This window comes from Notolepis coatsorum, assembly GCF_963971535.1.
Source record: "Notolepis coatsorum genome assembly, chromosome: 6".
Lineage (NCBI taxonomy): Eukaryota > Metazoa > Chordata > Actinopteri > Aulopiformes > Paralepididae > Notolepis > Notolepis coatsorum.
Window position 1 is genome coordinate 43,274,979 of NC_140170.1, and position 12,933 is coordinate 43,287,911.

Genomic DNA, 12,933 nt, shown 5'->3' on the forward strand with positions numbered 1-12,933 from the left:
TCTGACACTGTCCTCCTTACGTTGTATCGCGCCACCTTGTGGTCATTCATGTTGCCTTCGTTGTATGCTTTGGTGCGCTCTCTCAGAGCTTCACGGACGGATTTGTCTACCCAGGGTTTTTGATTTGGGTAAACTCTCATTGTGGTAGTGGGGATTGTTTCTTCCACCCTAGTACAAACATAGTCCAGCACTGTCTCCGTGTAGACATTAATGTTATCTGTGTCGCGGAACACATTCCAGTCTGTGCAGTGAAACACAGACCGGAGCGTCTCCTCTGACGTCAAATCCCATTTCTGCACCTCTCGCGAGACTACGGGAGTACTTTTAATTCTCTGTTTGTACTTTGGTGAAAGAAAGATTGACGCGTGATCTGATTTACCAAAGCCACTATCAGAATGAGCCTTGTAGCCACCTTTAAATTGCGTGTAACAGTGATCTAGGATGTTACCGCCTCTGGTGTTGCAAGTCACATGCTGATAGAAGTCAGGTAATACCTTTCTCAGATTGGCGCTGTTGAAATCGCCCAGCACCAGAATGGCGGCGTTAACATTCGCCACTTGTATTCTATTTACCTCGTCGTGGAGTCTGGAGAGCGCGGCGTTGTTGCTGGCTTGCGGTGGAATATACACTCCGATCAGGATGATCGCCGTTAACTCCCTCGGGAGGAAGAAAGGACGACACTTGATGGTTATATATTCCAGGTCTGGGGAGCAGTGGTTGGATAATTCCTTCACGTTAGTTGGATCGCTCCAATTTTTGTTAAACATGAAGGCAATACCTCCTCCACGTTGTTTACCGGACTCTGATGTCCGATCCTTGCGATGGATAAAGAAGTGATCAGCCGGTTGAATTGCGTGGTCTGGGACCTCCGGCGTGAGCCACGTTTCAGTGAAGCAGAGAACGTTGCAGTCCCTAACGTCTCTTTGATATTGAATCCTTGCTCGGATGTCATCCAGTTTATTGTCAATTGATTGTACATTGGCTAGCAATATACTGGGTAGTGGTGTCCTGTGCCGCCTGGTTCTCAGCCTGTTACGGACTCCAGCTCTCTTTCCTCGTCGTCTGGGTCCTCTTTTCCTGGGATCAAGGACCAAAGGATCTGGTCCTAATCTACGGAGAATTTCTTCAGGCCATTGTTGCGGTTCGGAAAGCTGGTCCAGTGAGTAATCCAGTTGGTAAGTTTCCCGTAATCCAATGTCTATGAGTGACTGACGGTCATATACATTAAATGCACCAACAGTTGGTACAAACAAAACTCTAAAAACTATAAATATTAACAAAAGTAAGCACAGTCTCGACGGAGCGCACAGACATTAGAGTTTGCGTATAGTTCATGCATACCCTTTTCTCGTTGCGCCCCCAGCATCCCTACCAGGGATTGTACCTTGATAGACAGGTCGTCTAGTGAGCGATTGTCTGTTGCTGGGGGTAGGCGGTCAATATGCCTTATCTCTTGTATTACGTAGTCCCATATGCGTCCATATCTTTGGTCGAGTGCTGCTAGAGCCGCTGTGTATGGGGTAGTAGAGGTGGCATAGGCCAGCGCTATATTGTGCGCTCGGGGCACCTTGAGGTGCTTCAATAGGATAGCATACTTGTGGCGTTCATCAGCTACATCAGCCATCATTGTCTCTAAGCACATCCGTAGCTCCGTGTACTGTGCTCTGTTCTCATGGGTGAAGTCTGGAAACGTTGGTGTGCCAATGTATGATGCCGTAGATGGCTGGCACATCGGTGAGCGTTGGAAGAGAGGCCTCCTAGGCGAGTCTCCTCTTACGCCTCTCGGTGGGCTGGTACCGGCAGGGTACCATGGCCCGCGTATCCAGGTGCTATTCCTCGGGACTGGTCGTGCGTCAATCTCACCCGTGAATTGAGTCGGGGGTCTGTAGCGCAGAGCCGCGGGGGTAGAACCTGGGCTGTACTGGACCTCCTGGTCCTGTGGAGTACTGTGCTGCTGTCGGGCTTGACTCTCCTCCTCTCCCTCTTCTTCTTCCTCTGTCAGGTCCTCTAGATCCTGTAGTCGTCTATTTAGCCTCTCCGCGGTGTATACCGTTCCTTCCTTGTAGCTGGGTCTCACTGGGACCGGTCGGGGAAGGAGTTCGGAGGGGGGTATAGGCTCTCTCTGGTGGTCGGGCTCAGGGTCGCTTAATCGGTTAGGGGAGGGTGCCCTTGACCCGTGTCTTGACGAGGCCCTGGAACCCCGTGCGGAGGGAGGGGGTGTCGCCCTGGCGATCAGCTGCTCCATTATCTGCGCTTGTAATCGTTCGCGCTTGGTGAGAGCGATGTCGCGCTCTGCTTCTCTTTGGGCACCGGCAGCGGCGCGCTGGGCTTCGGCGGCGGCGCGCTCTGCTTCGGCGGCGGCGCGCTCTGCTTCGGCCCGGTCTCTTACCATATTCTCTTCCGTCTGAAGGCGTCTAATCTCTAGACGTATACGATCTTCGTCGCTCCGTTGCTGCGCTTGAATGCGTTCTCTTTCCATGGAAGAATGTTTGCGCTCGCTAAGCATCTGTGCTTGGAGTTGTTCGCGCTCGCTAAGCATCTGTGCTTGGAGTCGTTCGCGCTCTGTAGAGGCTGCTAGGCTGGCGAGGAATGCCTGTGCCAGCATCTTGTCCGCCCCGCTGGGGGAAGACGCTGGTTGAGGTGATCCGCTCCTGGCAGTACTCGTTGGAGATCTGCTCTCCTGTGGCGAGTCTTGGAGATCCATCTCCTGGGTGCTCTCCTCTTCTTGCGGGTAGAGTTCCATTTCTGGAGGGTTATCTTTCTCCTGGAGCTCTCCGGGGACTACTTCTTCGGTCTTGGCGGGGGGTAAAGTCGTGTCAGTTCCCTCCTGGTCCCTACCGTGAGCTTGGTCAGTTACATTAGAACCCACTAGGGCCTCTGTTGGCGGGGTAGCCTGGTTGATAGGGTCGGACATAATTTTACTTTCTACTTTTTCCGCGTTTACCGTCTGTAGAAGGCTAGGTAGTATACTGGCAACGTAATCCTCTAAGTACTGAGGTGGCTGCCGTCTACGCTGCGGGCGATCTACTTTAGGAGGACCGTTTTGTGGAGTGTTCATCATAGGCCATTTCAATATTAATACCACTATATTAATATTACACTAGTTACCATCCGGCTCGAAGGACCAATTGTAACTGAGGGGTACAATTCCCTGACTGTATTGATAAGTATGGTATCATTAAACCACTACCGCTTTATGTACTTTAATTACTGGCCATACAGTACACGATATATGAATATGATGAACACTTCCCACAATGAAATCGGTTCCAGTCAAAGGTATTAATCAAGTATTTAATGGAGCAAAAGGTACATAGGATACTTTACATTATTCTTTGAATGCACTTGTAAGGCAAAGGAGTATGCGTAGGCAAATCAATAACGAATGTCCATTCTCTGGTTACGCAGGAGGTAATTATACAACCTGAATCTTAGGGAATTATATCTATGGTACACTAGTAATAGCGGGCGATACTGGAAAGGGTTCCCACTGGTTGTAAGCCAGCAAGGGAGTAGAAGATCTGTCGGTAGTAGGACGTCTGGTCAACGATGACTAGGGAGACTTCAGGTACAGAAGTCGGTGCAGTAGTCTCTTGATCCACAGACGAATACAGCTTGGTTCTCTTGTAGACTGTAGCTCTACAGTGAAGAAAGCTAGGCGGCCTCAGGCTCTCTGAGCGCCGACTCGACTTGACTCCTCTCGGGGTAAATCCAACACGTGCAGGCGTCGGCGATTATCCGCTCCATAAATCATAGGACCAAAGCAAATATATTCCAGCCGCAAAGGGCTATGTAGTCGTCGGGTAGATTAATCCAGTGTACATGTCCATACGGTTCTCTCCTAGGTCTCCTCGGGTGAAAGCGCCATGCGGTCGGTCCAGCCTGGATAAGAACTCTAGCTAATACGAGAAAGCGTTGGAGATGCTGGTCACTATAGAATTCTAACCGCACGATACACTATACACAAATAGACTATTAAAGACTCAATAGAAATATGTCGCACTCGACGGTATAGCGCCAAACTCTGACAATTCAGTTACTAATTCGCACGCGGTCTCGATGCTCTATTCTGAGGCCAAACGGGCCATACTTCACCGCACGTTGTATCGTGGGTGAGGCTTCACTTAGTGAGTAACATACTAAAAGGACGAAGGGTACGGAGGTAAGGGGCTAAGGGGCTTCTACATTCACCTGCGCCGTATTTATACGCACGGTGCACAAATAGTGCCACTCTCATTTCTGTCGCCGTATCCCTGGGCAGGGCCGGGGCAAGTACAGACATGTCGTGTCGGTGACTTTGAACTTGGCTCCGGGGGCCAGTCCCTGGCGCCGGTGGACCGCTGTCCAATAGGAGAATGAACTATTATGGGCTGGACTAAAGGGATATTCCGTGTATATGTACAAGGAATATACAAGGGATATCAAACGATATACAAATACTATGCAATATATATCAATAAATAAATATATATATTCGGTTTAATCTGATCCTTCGTAACATTGAGTGTGTATGGGTTCAGTGCCTCCTCCCCGGAGAGCCCTAAAACCAAACTTTTACATGGCTCAAGGTGCAATATATTCTTTTCAATCTGTACAGCTTGCGTGGGAAGTCTCTCTGGGGATTTCCGTCTCCTCTCTATGGGAGGGTGGTGGAATGTAAAAATGTGAAAAAAATTTACCCCCGGCTGTGTAGACTGGGATACATACTGTTGGTGCTTCCTTCTTTTCTTTTAAAAAGAGTTGGAGTTAGGAAGTATCACACCCCTCTTGTCGTTCCCCTGGGCGCCTTGGGGATTCAATGACAGGTCTAAATAGCCTGTTCATTGATGTGGTTGTGTCCCGACGCACGCATAGTGCTAGCTCGGGGTGTTCTGTAATCAGGCGACTGACTGGCACGCCTTGGTTGCTTGGGGTTAAAACGGCGTTTTTATAAAGCAACTGGGATGGAGGTTTTTCCTCTTCCGACTACCTGTTTTGGTTGTCGACGGATTCTCGTTCATATCTGGGGGATGATGACGGAATGGATCTGAACATATGTACAGGGGTCTCACGCCCTGGGGGTGGGCCACCGGGCGCGGTTCGCCCCGAACGTCTGGGTGGCGCCTTCTTTTCATGTTTAAGATCAACACGCATATCTGCCCCTTAGGGCACGGGACTGGTTCTGGTCACGCTGGTCCGGATCAGTTGAACCCGTTGTCCGCCGGGGATGCAGATCTGCTGTTCTGGTACCCTGAGGGACTTGGGCTTTTTTCAGGGGAAAAATGCCAGGTCGGTCCGGGTGTCACAGGGTTAAGCGCTATGGAGACCCTGGTTGGGTACATTTTTTACTCAGCACTGTCGTAATGGCTTACGGCCTTGCCAACCTGTACACGCTCGATCTCGTCAGATCTCGGCCGCTACGCAGGTTTGTCCTGGTTAGTACTTGGTTGGGAGACCGCCTGGGAATACCAAGTACGGTGTGCTTGGGGCTGGTTCTCCATTCTTTTCGCTCCTCTCTCACGCATGGCGAAGAGGGGCCTGTTTGGGTGGTCTTTGACCTCCTCTTGTGACCCTGTGCTTCCCGTATCGCCGGGCCCGGTCTGAAGTAATGTTTCGTTGACACGTAGGCCTGGGTTAACCCTTTTTTTGGAAACTGAAACACTTGTACTGCGGTATAGCCGGTGTATACCCGCAGGTGTGTTTTGGAGTTTTTTCTTGAGGGGTTATAGGAACAACCACCGCATTGGGTAACACTAAGGTGGTTGATTCCCTGGTGTGTTGGAGCAGTGTCAACTCCCGGGTTCACCGGTTGAGGGTGCCCCTGCACGTTCATGACGTCTGCCAATCGTGTCAGCCTTCTCTGCCTCAATCCCTCTGGGTGGGTTTTTTTTTTTTAAATGGAGGCTTGGTCATGCAACAAACGCCAGCATGCGCCCCTTCCGCCGGGGCGGCTGTGTTCAGCTGTCCCCTCTGGCGCCTGTCTCGTCCGCAGTCTCCAGGCTCGGGTTAACAGCCTGTTGCCTGGTTTTTCCCCGGTGCGCTGCCTGCTTCCGTTGGTTAACCTTTTTTGTGTGCTTACGGCCATGCTGACTGCCTGTTCTACAGGGTCAGTGTGCCAGGCGGTGTACTATTGGGGGGACAGGGCCCGCTCGGCTGAGGGGCCTTTGTCCGAATACGCTGGCGATGTGGGGGGCGGGGCCACTAAGTGCCCACCTGGTGGGGTCTTGATGCTGGCATCATGGACTTCTCCGGGCCCCCGTTCCAGGGGGTCCAGTCCCTTTGGTGGGTCTGGGCCTTCCTTCGCGCTCCGCTGCTACGGCCTTGCCACAGGGTTGGGTTTGCCCTTGACCCCGTGTTTCTGGGGGCAGTAACGAGGTTGTTCCCTCCGTTTGTTCCCGGGTGGCATGTGGGTTGTGCGTGTGTGTAGTCATGGGGTCAGGCCACGGTCTGCTCACCCTGTGCGTTGAGTTGCTTGGGTGCCTCTTCGCACGGTCAGGGCCGTCGCCCTCCCGGGAAACTTCTAATAGGGGGGGTTCCCTCCATTAGGGGGGGTCGGGGGGGCTCGGCCCTCCCTGTTCTGATGGTTGTGGGGGGCTTTCAGCGGGGTGTATTTGTCGGCCGGTGGCTCCGCTCGGCCTCCCTTTGTGCTAGAGTGATGCCGAGCGGATCCACTATAAAACAGAACGTTAGGTTATGACTATAACCAAGTTCTGTCAATAGTGGTGACGCTCGGCATCCGACGCCGCTGCAGCCCTTGATCTCACCTTGTGGTGAAAGCTTGGGAAGGAGGAGAGCAGGTGACCACACACCTGATTATGTAGGTGAGCTGATAGGGGTGTGGTCAGACAAATATTGGGATTAAAGGTACATTGTGGTCTTTATTCAGTGCGCGTGCACGTGTGCGAGGACAGTGCTAGAGTGATGCCGAGCGTCACCACTATTGACAGAACTTGGTTATAGTCATAACCTTATAGTGTGTGTGTAATGTAGCCAACTTAGCCTATATAACCAGTTCATCTTTCTACCCCTGCCAGGTGTACCGTAACAACGAGTCGGTGACCCCCAACCCCCGGTCTCCTCTGGAGGATTACTCCCTGCACATCATCGACCTGCACACGGGCCGGCTCTGTGACACCAGGTCCTTCAAGTGTGACAAGATCATCCTGTCCCACAACCAGGGTCTCTACCTGTACAGGAACATCCTGGCGGTGTTGTCAGTCCAACAGCAGACCATCCATGTGTTCCAGGTGAATTTACTTTTGTGTCTGTGTTGTTGTTGTCGTGGTCGTTGTAGGCTGTACCTTCAACAATGATGCTTGAGGCCTAATTTAACCAATCAGGTTTGGACAATGAACCTTTTCTTTGACTACAACCAGGAAGTTCTGGGACCGGGGCCCATATTCATTCACAAAGCCGTCCCAACACTTGAAGTTGGTCCTAGTGGTGAACTTCTGAGAAGATTAGCAGAATCATGATGTTTTCTCAGAATTTCTTTTTAAAGTGATGATGTGTAATTGTGGTGCCTGCTGGCTGGGAGCAGTGTTTTCAATCAGGGATGCAGACTTGTCACCTTTTCTGTGAAATTCCAGGTTTTTTTTATTGAAAATAGGTCCTTTGTGTGATTTGCGTCGATTCCATGAGTTTTAGAAATATGTTTTGGGGGCAGGGTCTGCTTCTTTGTCACAGGGGATTTCCGTCATTTGGTGAGAGCTGCACATGGAGCTGCATCCAACCAGATGTTGTTCTTTGCAAATTGCCACACTCACTACTGTCACTAGCCAATGGCTGGCCAGTGGTAACGTTAGCCTTGCGCTCTCACGCGGTCACGTCATTGTGATTAATTAAGCCCCGGTTCATTTTCAGCCACCTATGACAGAAATGAACGTATTTTTCCGTTCTCATTTATCTGTGATTTTGTCCTTGATGCTGCATTTGGGGGGCTAATGGGAGAAGATTACGTTTCACCAAAGGATCTTGTGTTTTGATAACTTTCCAATTTCTAAAAGCCAAATTTCTAACCCTAAATGAGTGGATGTTGCAGAGATCCACTGACACTGCTGACTTTCAGGGTGACCTGATCTGCAATGCTAAGCTAGTTTTGGCTAGTGATTTTTCCTTTTTTTAAACTGCCTCTTAAAATTCTAAACCCCCGGCCTAGAAATGTATATCACAGCTGCATGAACCACAGACGAAGCTATGAGAGATCTTTTAATTGTTCATTTTCCTATAGCTGCAAGTCTGCAACAAAGACTGGAGACATGAGAGCTACCCGAAAACATGTCACCTGTCCTGTTAGAGGTATATTGAAAGTAAATGCAGAACGAAACACAAATAATCATGCAGTGTAGCCCCTTTCATGACTGTGATGCACGGCAACAGGGTTGGACGAGTGAAACCACAGTCTCTTATTCCTCCATAGGAAAATCCCATAATTAACTCTGAAGAACTGGTCCTCTGCGAAACGCTCGTTGTACAAGTATCGCAGAGAAATGTCAAAGGTACTCACAGTTGGACAAGGGTTTTGGACAGATAAACGCAATGGTTTGAAAGCTTGGCGTTGCTAATAAACATTTTAAATTTTATAAACTGGTCAACACTGGTCAACACCGCTTTATTTCCGGCATTGGGTGCCTGATGCGCATGCACTGTGATCACAGCGCACACGCATCAGGCAGCTAAAGCCGTTTTGAGCAGTGTTGACCAGTTTATAAAAATTATTTAAAATGTTCATTAGCAACGCAGAGCTTTCAAACCATTGCGTTTCTCTGTCCAAAACCCTTGTGCAACTGTGAGTACCTTTGAAATTTCTCTGCGATACTTGTACAACAAGCGTTTCGCGGAGGACCAGTATCTTATTAGATAAAACAGATTATGTATATATATTTTTACTACAGATGTTAACAACGTTTCCGTTGGGTACATAATGTGCAGTTGAAAGAAAGTAATAAATCGCAATATATGACTATATTACATTTACAATATGGTGACTAGTATCTAGCGCAGCCTCTCTTCTGAACAATATATTACAATATGGTAGGGCTGACCCCTATTAGTCGATTAGTCGACTAATCGGTCGAAAGGAGCCGTAGTCGACTGGCCAACCTCTTAGTCGAATATATAAAAAATAAAATAATTTTTTTTTATAATATTTTTAATTTAAATTTTTTATCATTCTTTCCAAAAGAAAAGAGGCCTAGAAGCGTGGCTAACGCTAATGGCACGCATACCAGAGGCTACTGTAACTGCCTACGAAAACAGGCACAGAGGCACTGAAAGAGGATTTCACCCATCTAATGAACACACTAGACTAGACAAATATCAAGATGTATCCATCAGTGGACCAATTGCATGCTTTTGCAGAGGACAAGAAGCCTTCAGTCGACTCCTTCAGACATTAAGCACCCCCCACAGCCCAAATGGAATGATACATATTTTTTTTTTGGTCGACCAATAGTCGACTAACGGCAAATTTTGGCCAATCATAGTTGACCATCCAAATCCTTAGTCGGGGACAGCCCCACAATATGGTGACTCTAGTATCTAGTGCTCCCTCTCTTCTGAACAATATATTACAATATGGTGACTCTAGTATCTAGTGCTCCCTCTCTTCTGAACAATATATTACAATATGGTGACTCTAGTATCTAGTGCTCCCTCTCTTCTGAACAATATATTACAATATGGTGACTCTAGTATCTAGCGCAGCCTCTCTTCTGAACAAACAACCAACATTTATCTCGGGTGGCACACTCTGTACCTGTGAACACTCGTACACTCGTGTCGGGATTCGGGAAGCTAATATGAAGCTGAAATGGATGAAAACCCAGAAGACTAAGCTACAGGACATTCAAAGATGAGTTGCGTTTGTCTGGTTTGTGAAAACACGTACTGTACTCTACTACAGGGACACTTGAGGCATTTGCCAGGGGAAACCGCTAATGGCAATAATTATACAATAATATAATGTACTTTTTGCCATATGATTGAATGAATGAATGAATGAAAACTTTATTTAACAGATTGCAGAATGGGTACAATACAGTACGGCTCAATACATACAATTGTTTCCATCAGGGTCCCCCATTTTCAATTCATATAGACATTTATGACATACACAACATACATGACATTTATGGCATAGGGACATATAGGTATTTAGTACTGATACATTTGTGACATAACGGTATTCAAATATACAGTACTGTTACCCCTAGATCCTGACAGAGTATATACATATGATGGGGAGGGGACTGTACATTAGGAGGGTGTGGGTGGGTGGGAGGGAAATATACATACGGCGGGGAGGGAATATATACATGCGGTGGGGAGGAGACTGTCTATTAGGAGGTGGTGGGGGTTTTGGGCATTTACGGTGGCCAGTTTCGAATTGCAGCCTCCCGTAGGTGCTCTTTAAGAGCGGTTTTGAATGTGGGCAGGGATTCACATTCCTTTACAGCTTTGGGTAGAGCGTTCCACATTGTTGTGGCATAATTGCGAAACGTGTTTAGTCCCTTGTTTGAGCCGAATCTGGGTTTAACATGATTTGTTGAGCTTCCTCTGGTGTAGTGGTTGTGGTATTCACTGACCTTTGGGAAGTATTTTGACATGTACATGGGCACCCCGGTCGTATAGTGTATCTTGTAGACCAGGCCCATTGCAAGTTGCTGTACTCTGTCGTCTACTCTAAGCCATCCTAGGTTGGCAAAGTGGGCAGGGGTGAGGTGGGTTCTGGGGTTCAGGTCAAGTAGTAGTCTGACCAGTTTGTTTTGTGATGTTTGTAATTTTGTTTTAAGCGCCTTTGAGGTGCTTTGGTACCATGAGGTGCACGCATAGTCATAGTACCCTTGAATGAGTGCTCCTGCCAGAGTCTTCAGGGTATTCTTGTTTACCAGAGAGGAGATCCGGTACAAGAATCTAGTTCGTTGGTTGACTTTTTTTATTACATTGGATGCCATTTTGTCACAGGAAAGATTTGCCTCTAGGATGGAACCCAGGTAGGTAATTTCGTCTTTCCTTGTGACAATATTGTCACCCACTGTAACTGAGAATCCGTCGGTCTTGCTGAGTTTGTTATTTGAACCGAAGAGAATGGACTCTGTTTTGCCCATGTGTAATGATAGTTTGTTATCAGCGAGCCATATGCAGATTTTGCCTAGTTCCGTGCTGAGGGTTTTTTCAACCTGCAATTTGTTCTTGTCAGAGACCAGCAGGGCTGAGTCGTCCGCAAACAGGAACAAGTTGCAGTCACAGGCTGACAACATGTCATTTGCATAAATTAGGAAGAGTAGCGGTCCTAGTATGCTTCCTTGTGGAACACCACAGCTCACTGTGAGGGGGGGGGGATAGAGTACCGTTTACCTCTACCATCTGTTCTCTCCCCTCCAGGTAGGATTGCATCCAGCTCACTGATAAGCTATCAAAACCAATTGCTTTTAGCTTGTCCATTAGAATGGAGTGATTGACAGTGTCGAAGGCCTTTTGTAGGTCCAGCATGACCATGCCGCAGTATTTGCCCGCGTCCACCTCTTGTTTGATGTGGTCGTTCAAATAGAGGAGGCATGTGTCAGTGGAGTGGGACGTTCTGAAGCCAGATTGGAATTCGTAGATTAGATTTTTTTCCGCCAAGTACTTTTCGACCTGTTCGTAGACTATTTTCTCCATGACTTTCGAGATGGAGGTAAGAATAGAAACAGGGCGGTAGTTGCCTGGGTCTAATTTGCTGCCCTTTTTGTGTAGAGGGGTCACTCTCGCAATTTTCAATATTCAATAGTTATGGTTGCCATGGTAACTAACAGCAATACATTTCAGTAGCCTACTGGTATAGCATGCAGTACGTGATCATGCTTTTTCATAGCTTGTAAATCGCCTAGTCATAGCCTGATGTTGGTTTGGATTAGGAACGTGGTGTTTTTCTAATGTGGAACTTTCAAAAGATATTTCTTGTCAACCTGGCTCCTGAGTTGGCCAAGTCTGAGAACGAAGGGTTATGTATATAACCCAGTTCTATGAGTTATGGTGCGCTCAGCACCTGTCTGCATATATCTCGCTTCAGTGTATATACACTGAATAAAAACTTCCACCATGTACCTTTACATGCCAGCATTCATCTGACCACACCCCCATCCGCTTACCTACATAAGCAGGGTTGGGGCCACACACTCATCTCCTTCCCAACAAATTTCACCACAATGAAAAATCAAGGGCCGCAGCGGCGTCCAGGTGCTGAGCGCACCATAACTCATAGAACTGGGTTATATACATAACCCTTCGTTCTATGTCGTTATGGCTTGCTCAGCACCTGTCTGCATGACAGGGGCTGAGCGGGAGCCATAGCCCGACAAATGTACCCCGCTGAGGCCCCCCACAACCATCAGACCGGGGAGGACCGAGCCCCCCCGACCCTCCCTAATGGAGGATACCCCCCCTATTGGAGGTTCACGGGAGGGCGACGGATCCGACCGTGCGAAGAGGCACTCAAGCAACTCAACGCACAGGGTGAGCAGACCGTGGCTTGACCCCACGACTACACACACGCACAACCCGCATGCCACCCGGGAACGAACGGAAGGAACAACCTCGTTTCTGCCCCCAAAATCATGGGGTCAAGAGCAAACCCAACCCCGTGGCAAGGCCGTAGCAGCGGAGCGCGAAGGAAGACCCAGACCCACTGAAGGGACTGGATCCCCTGGAAAACGGGGGCCCGGAGAGGTCAATGACGCCAGGCATCAAGACCCCACCAGGTGGCCACTTAGTGACACCGCCCCCCACATCGCCAGCGTATTCGGATAAGGCCCCTCCAAGAGCGGGCCCTTTCCCCCCAATAGCACACCGCCTGGCACACTGACCCTGCAGAACAGGCAGTCAGCATGGCCGTAAGCACTCAAAAGGTTAACCAACGGAAGCAGGCAGCGCACCGGGGAAACCAGGCAACAGGCTGTAACCCGAGCCTGGAGC

The 12,933-nt window shown here is 48.8% G+C and overlaps 1 protein-coding gene across 1 annotated transcript in view; it reads left to right on the top strand.

The window, feature by feature from the left end:
* The window catches only part of det1 (DET1 partner of COP1 E3 ubiquitin ligase), a 45,693-nt gene that overhangs the window by 17,199 nt on the left and 15,561 nt on the right, over nt 1-12,933 (top strand). Inside the window, exon 4 of the mRNA XM_084317765.1 lies at nt 7,014-7,226. Coding sequence (XP_084173891.1) covers nt 7,014-7,226 — 213 coding nt within the window. The remainder of the gene's footprint in view (nt 1-7,013; nt 7,227-12,933) is intronic.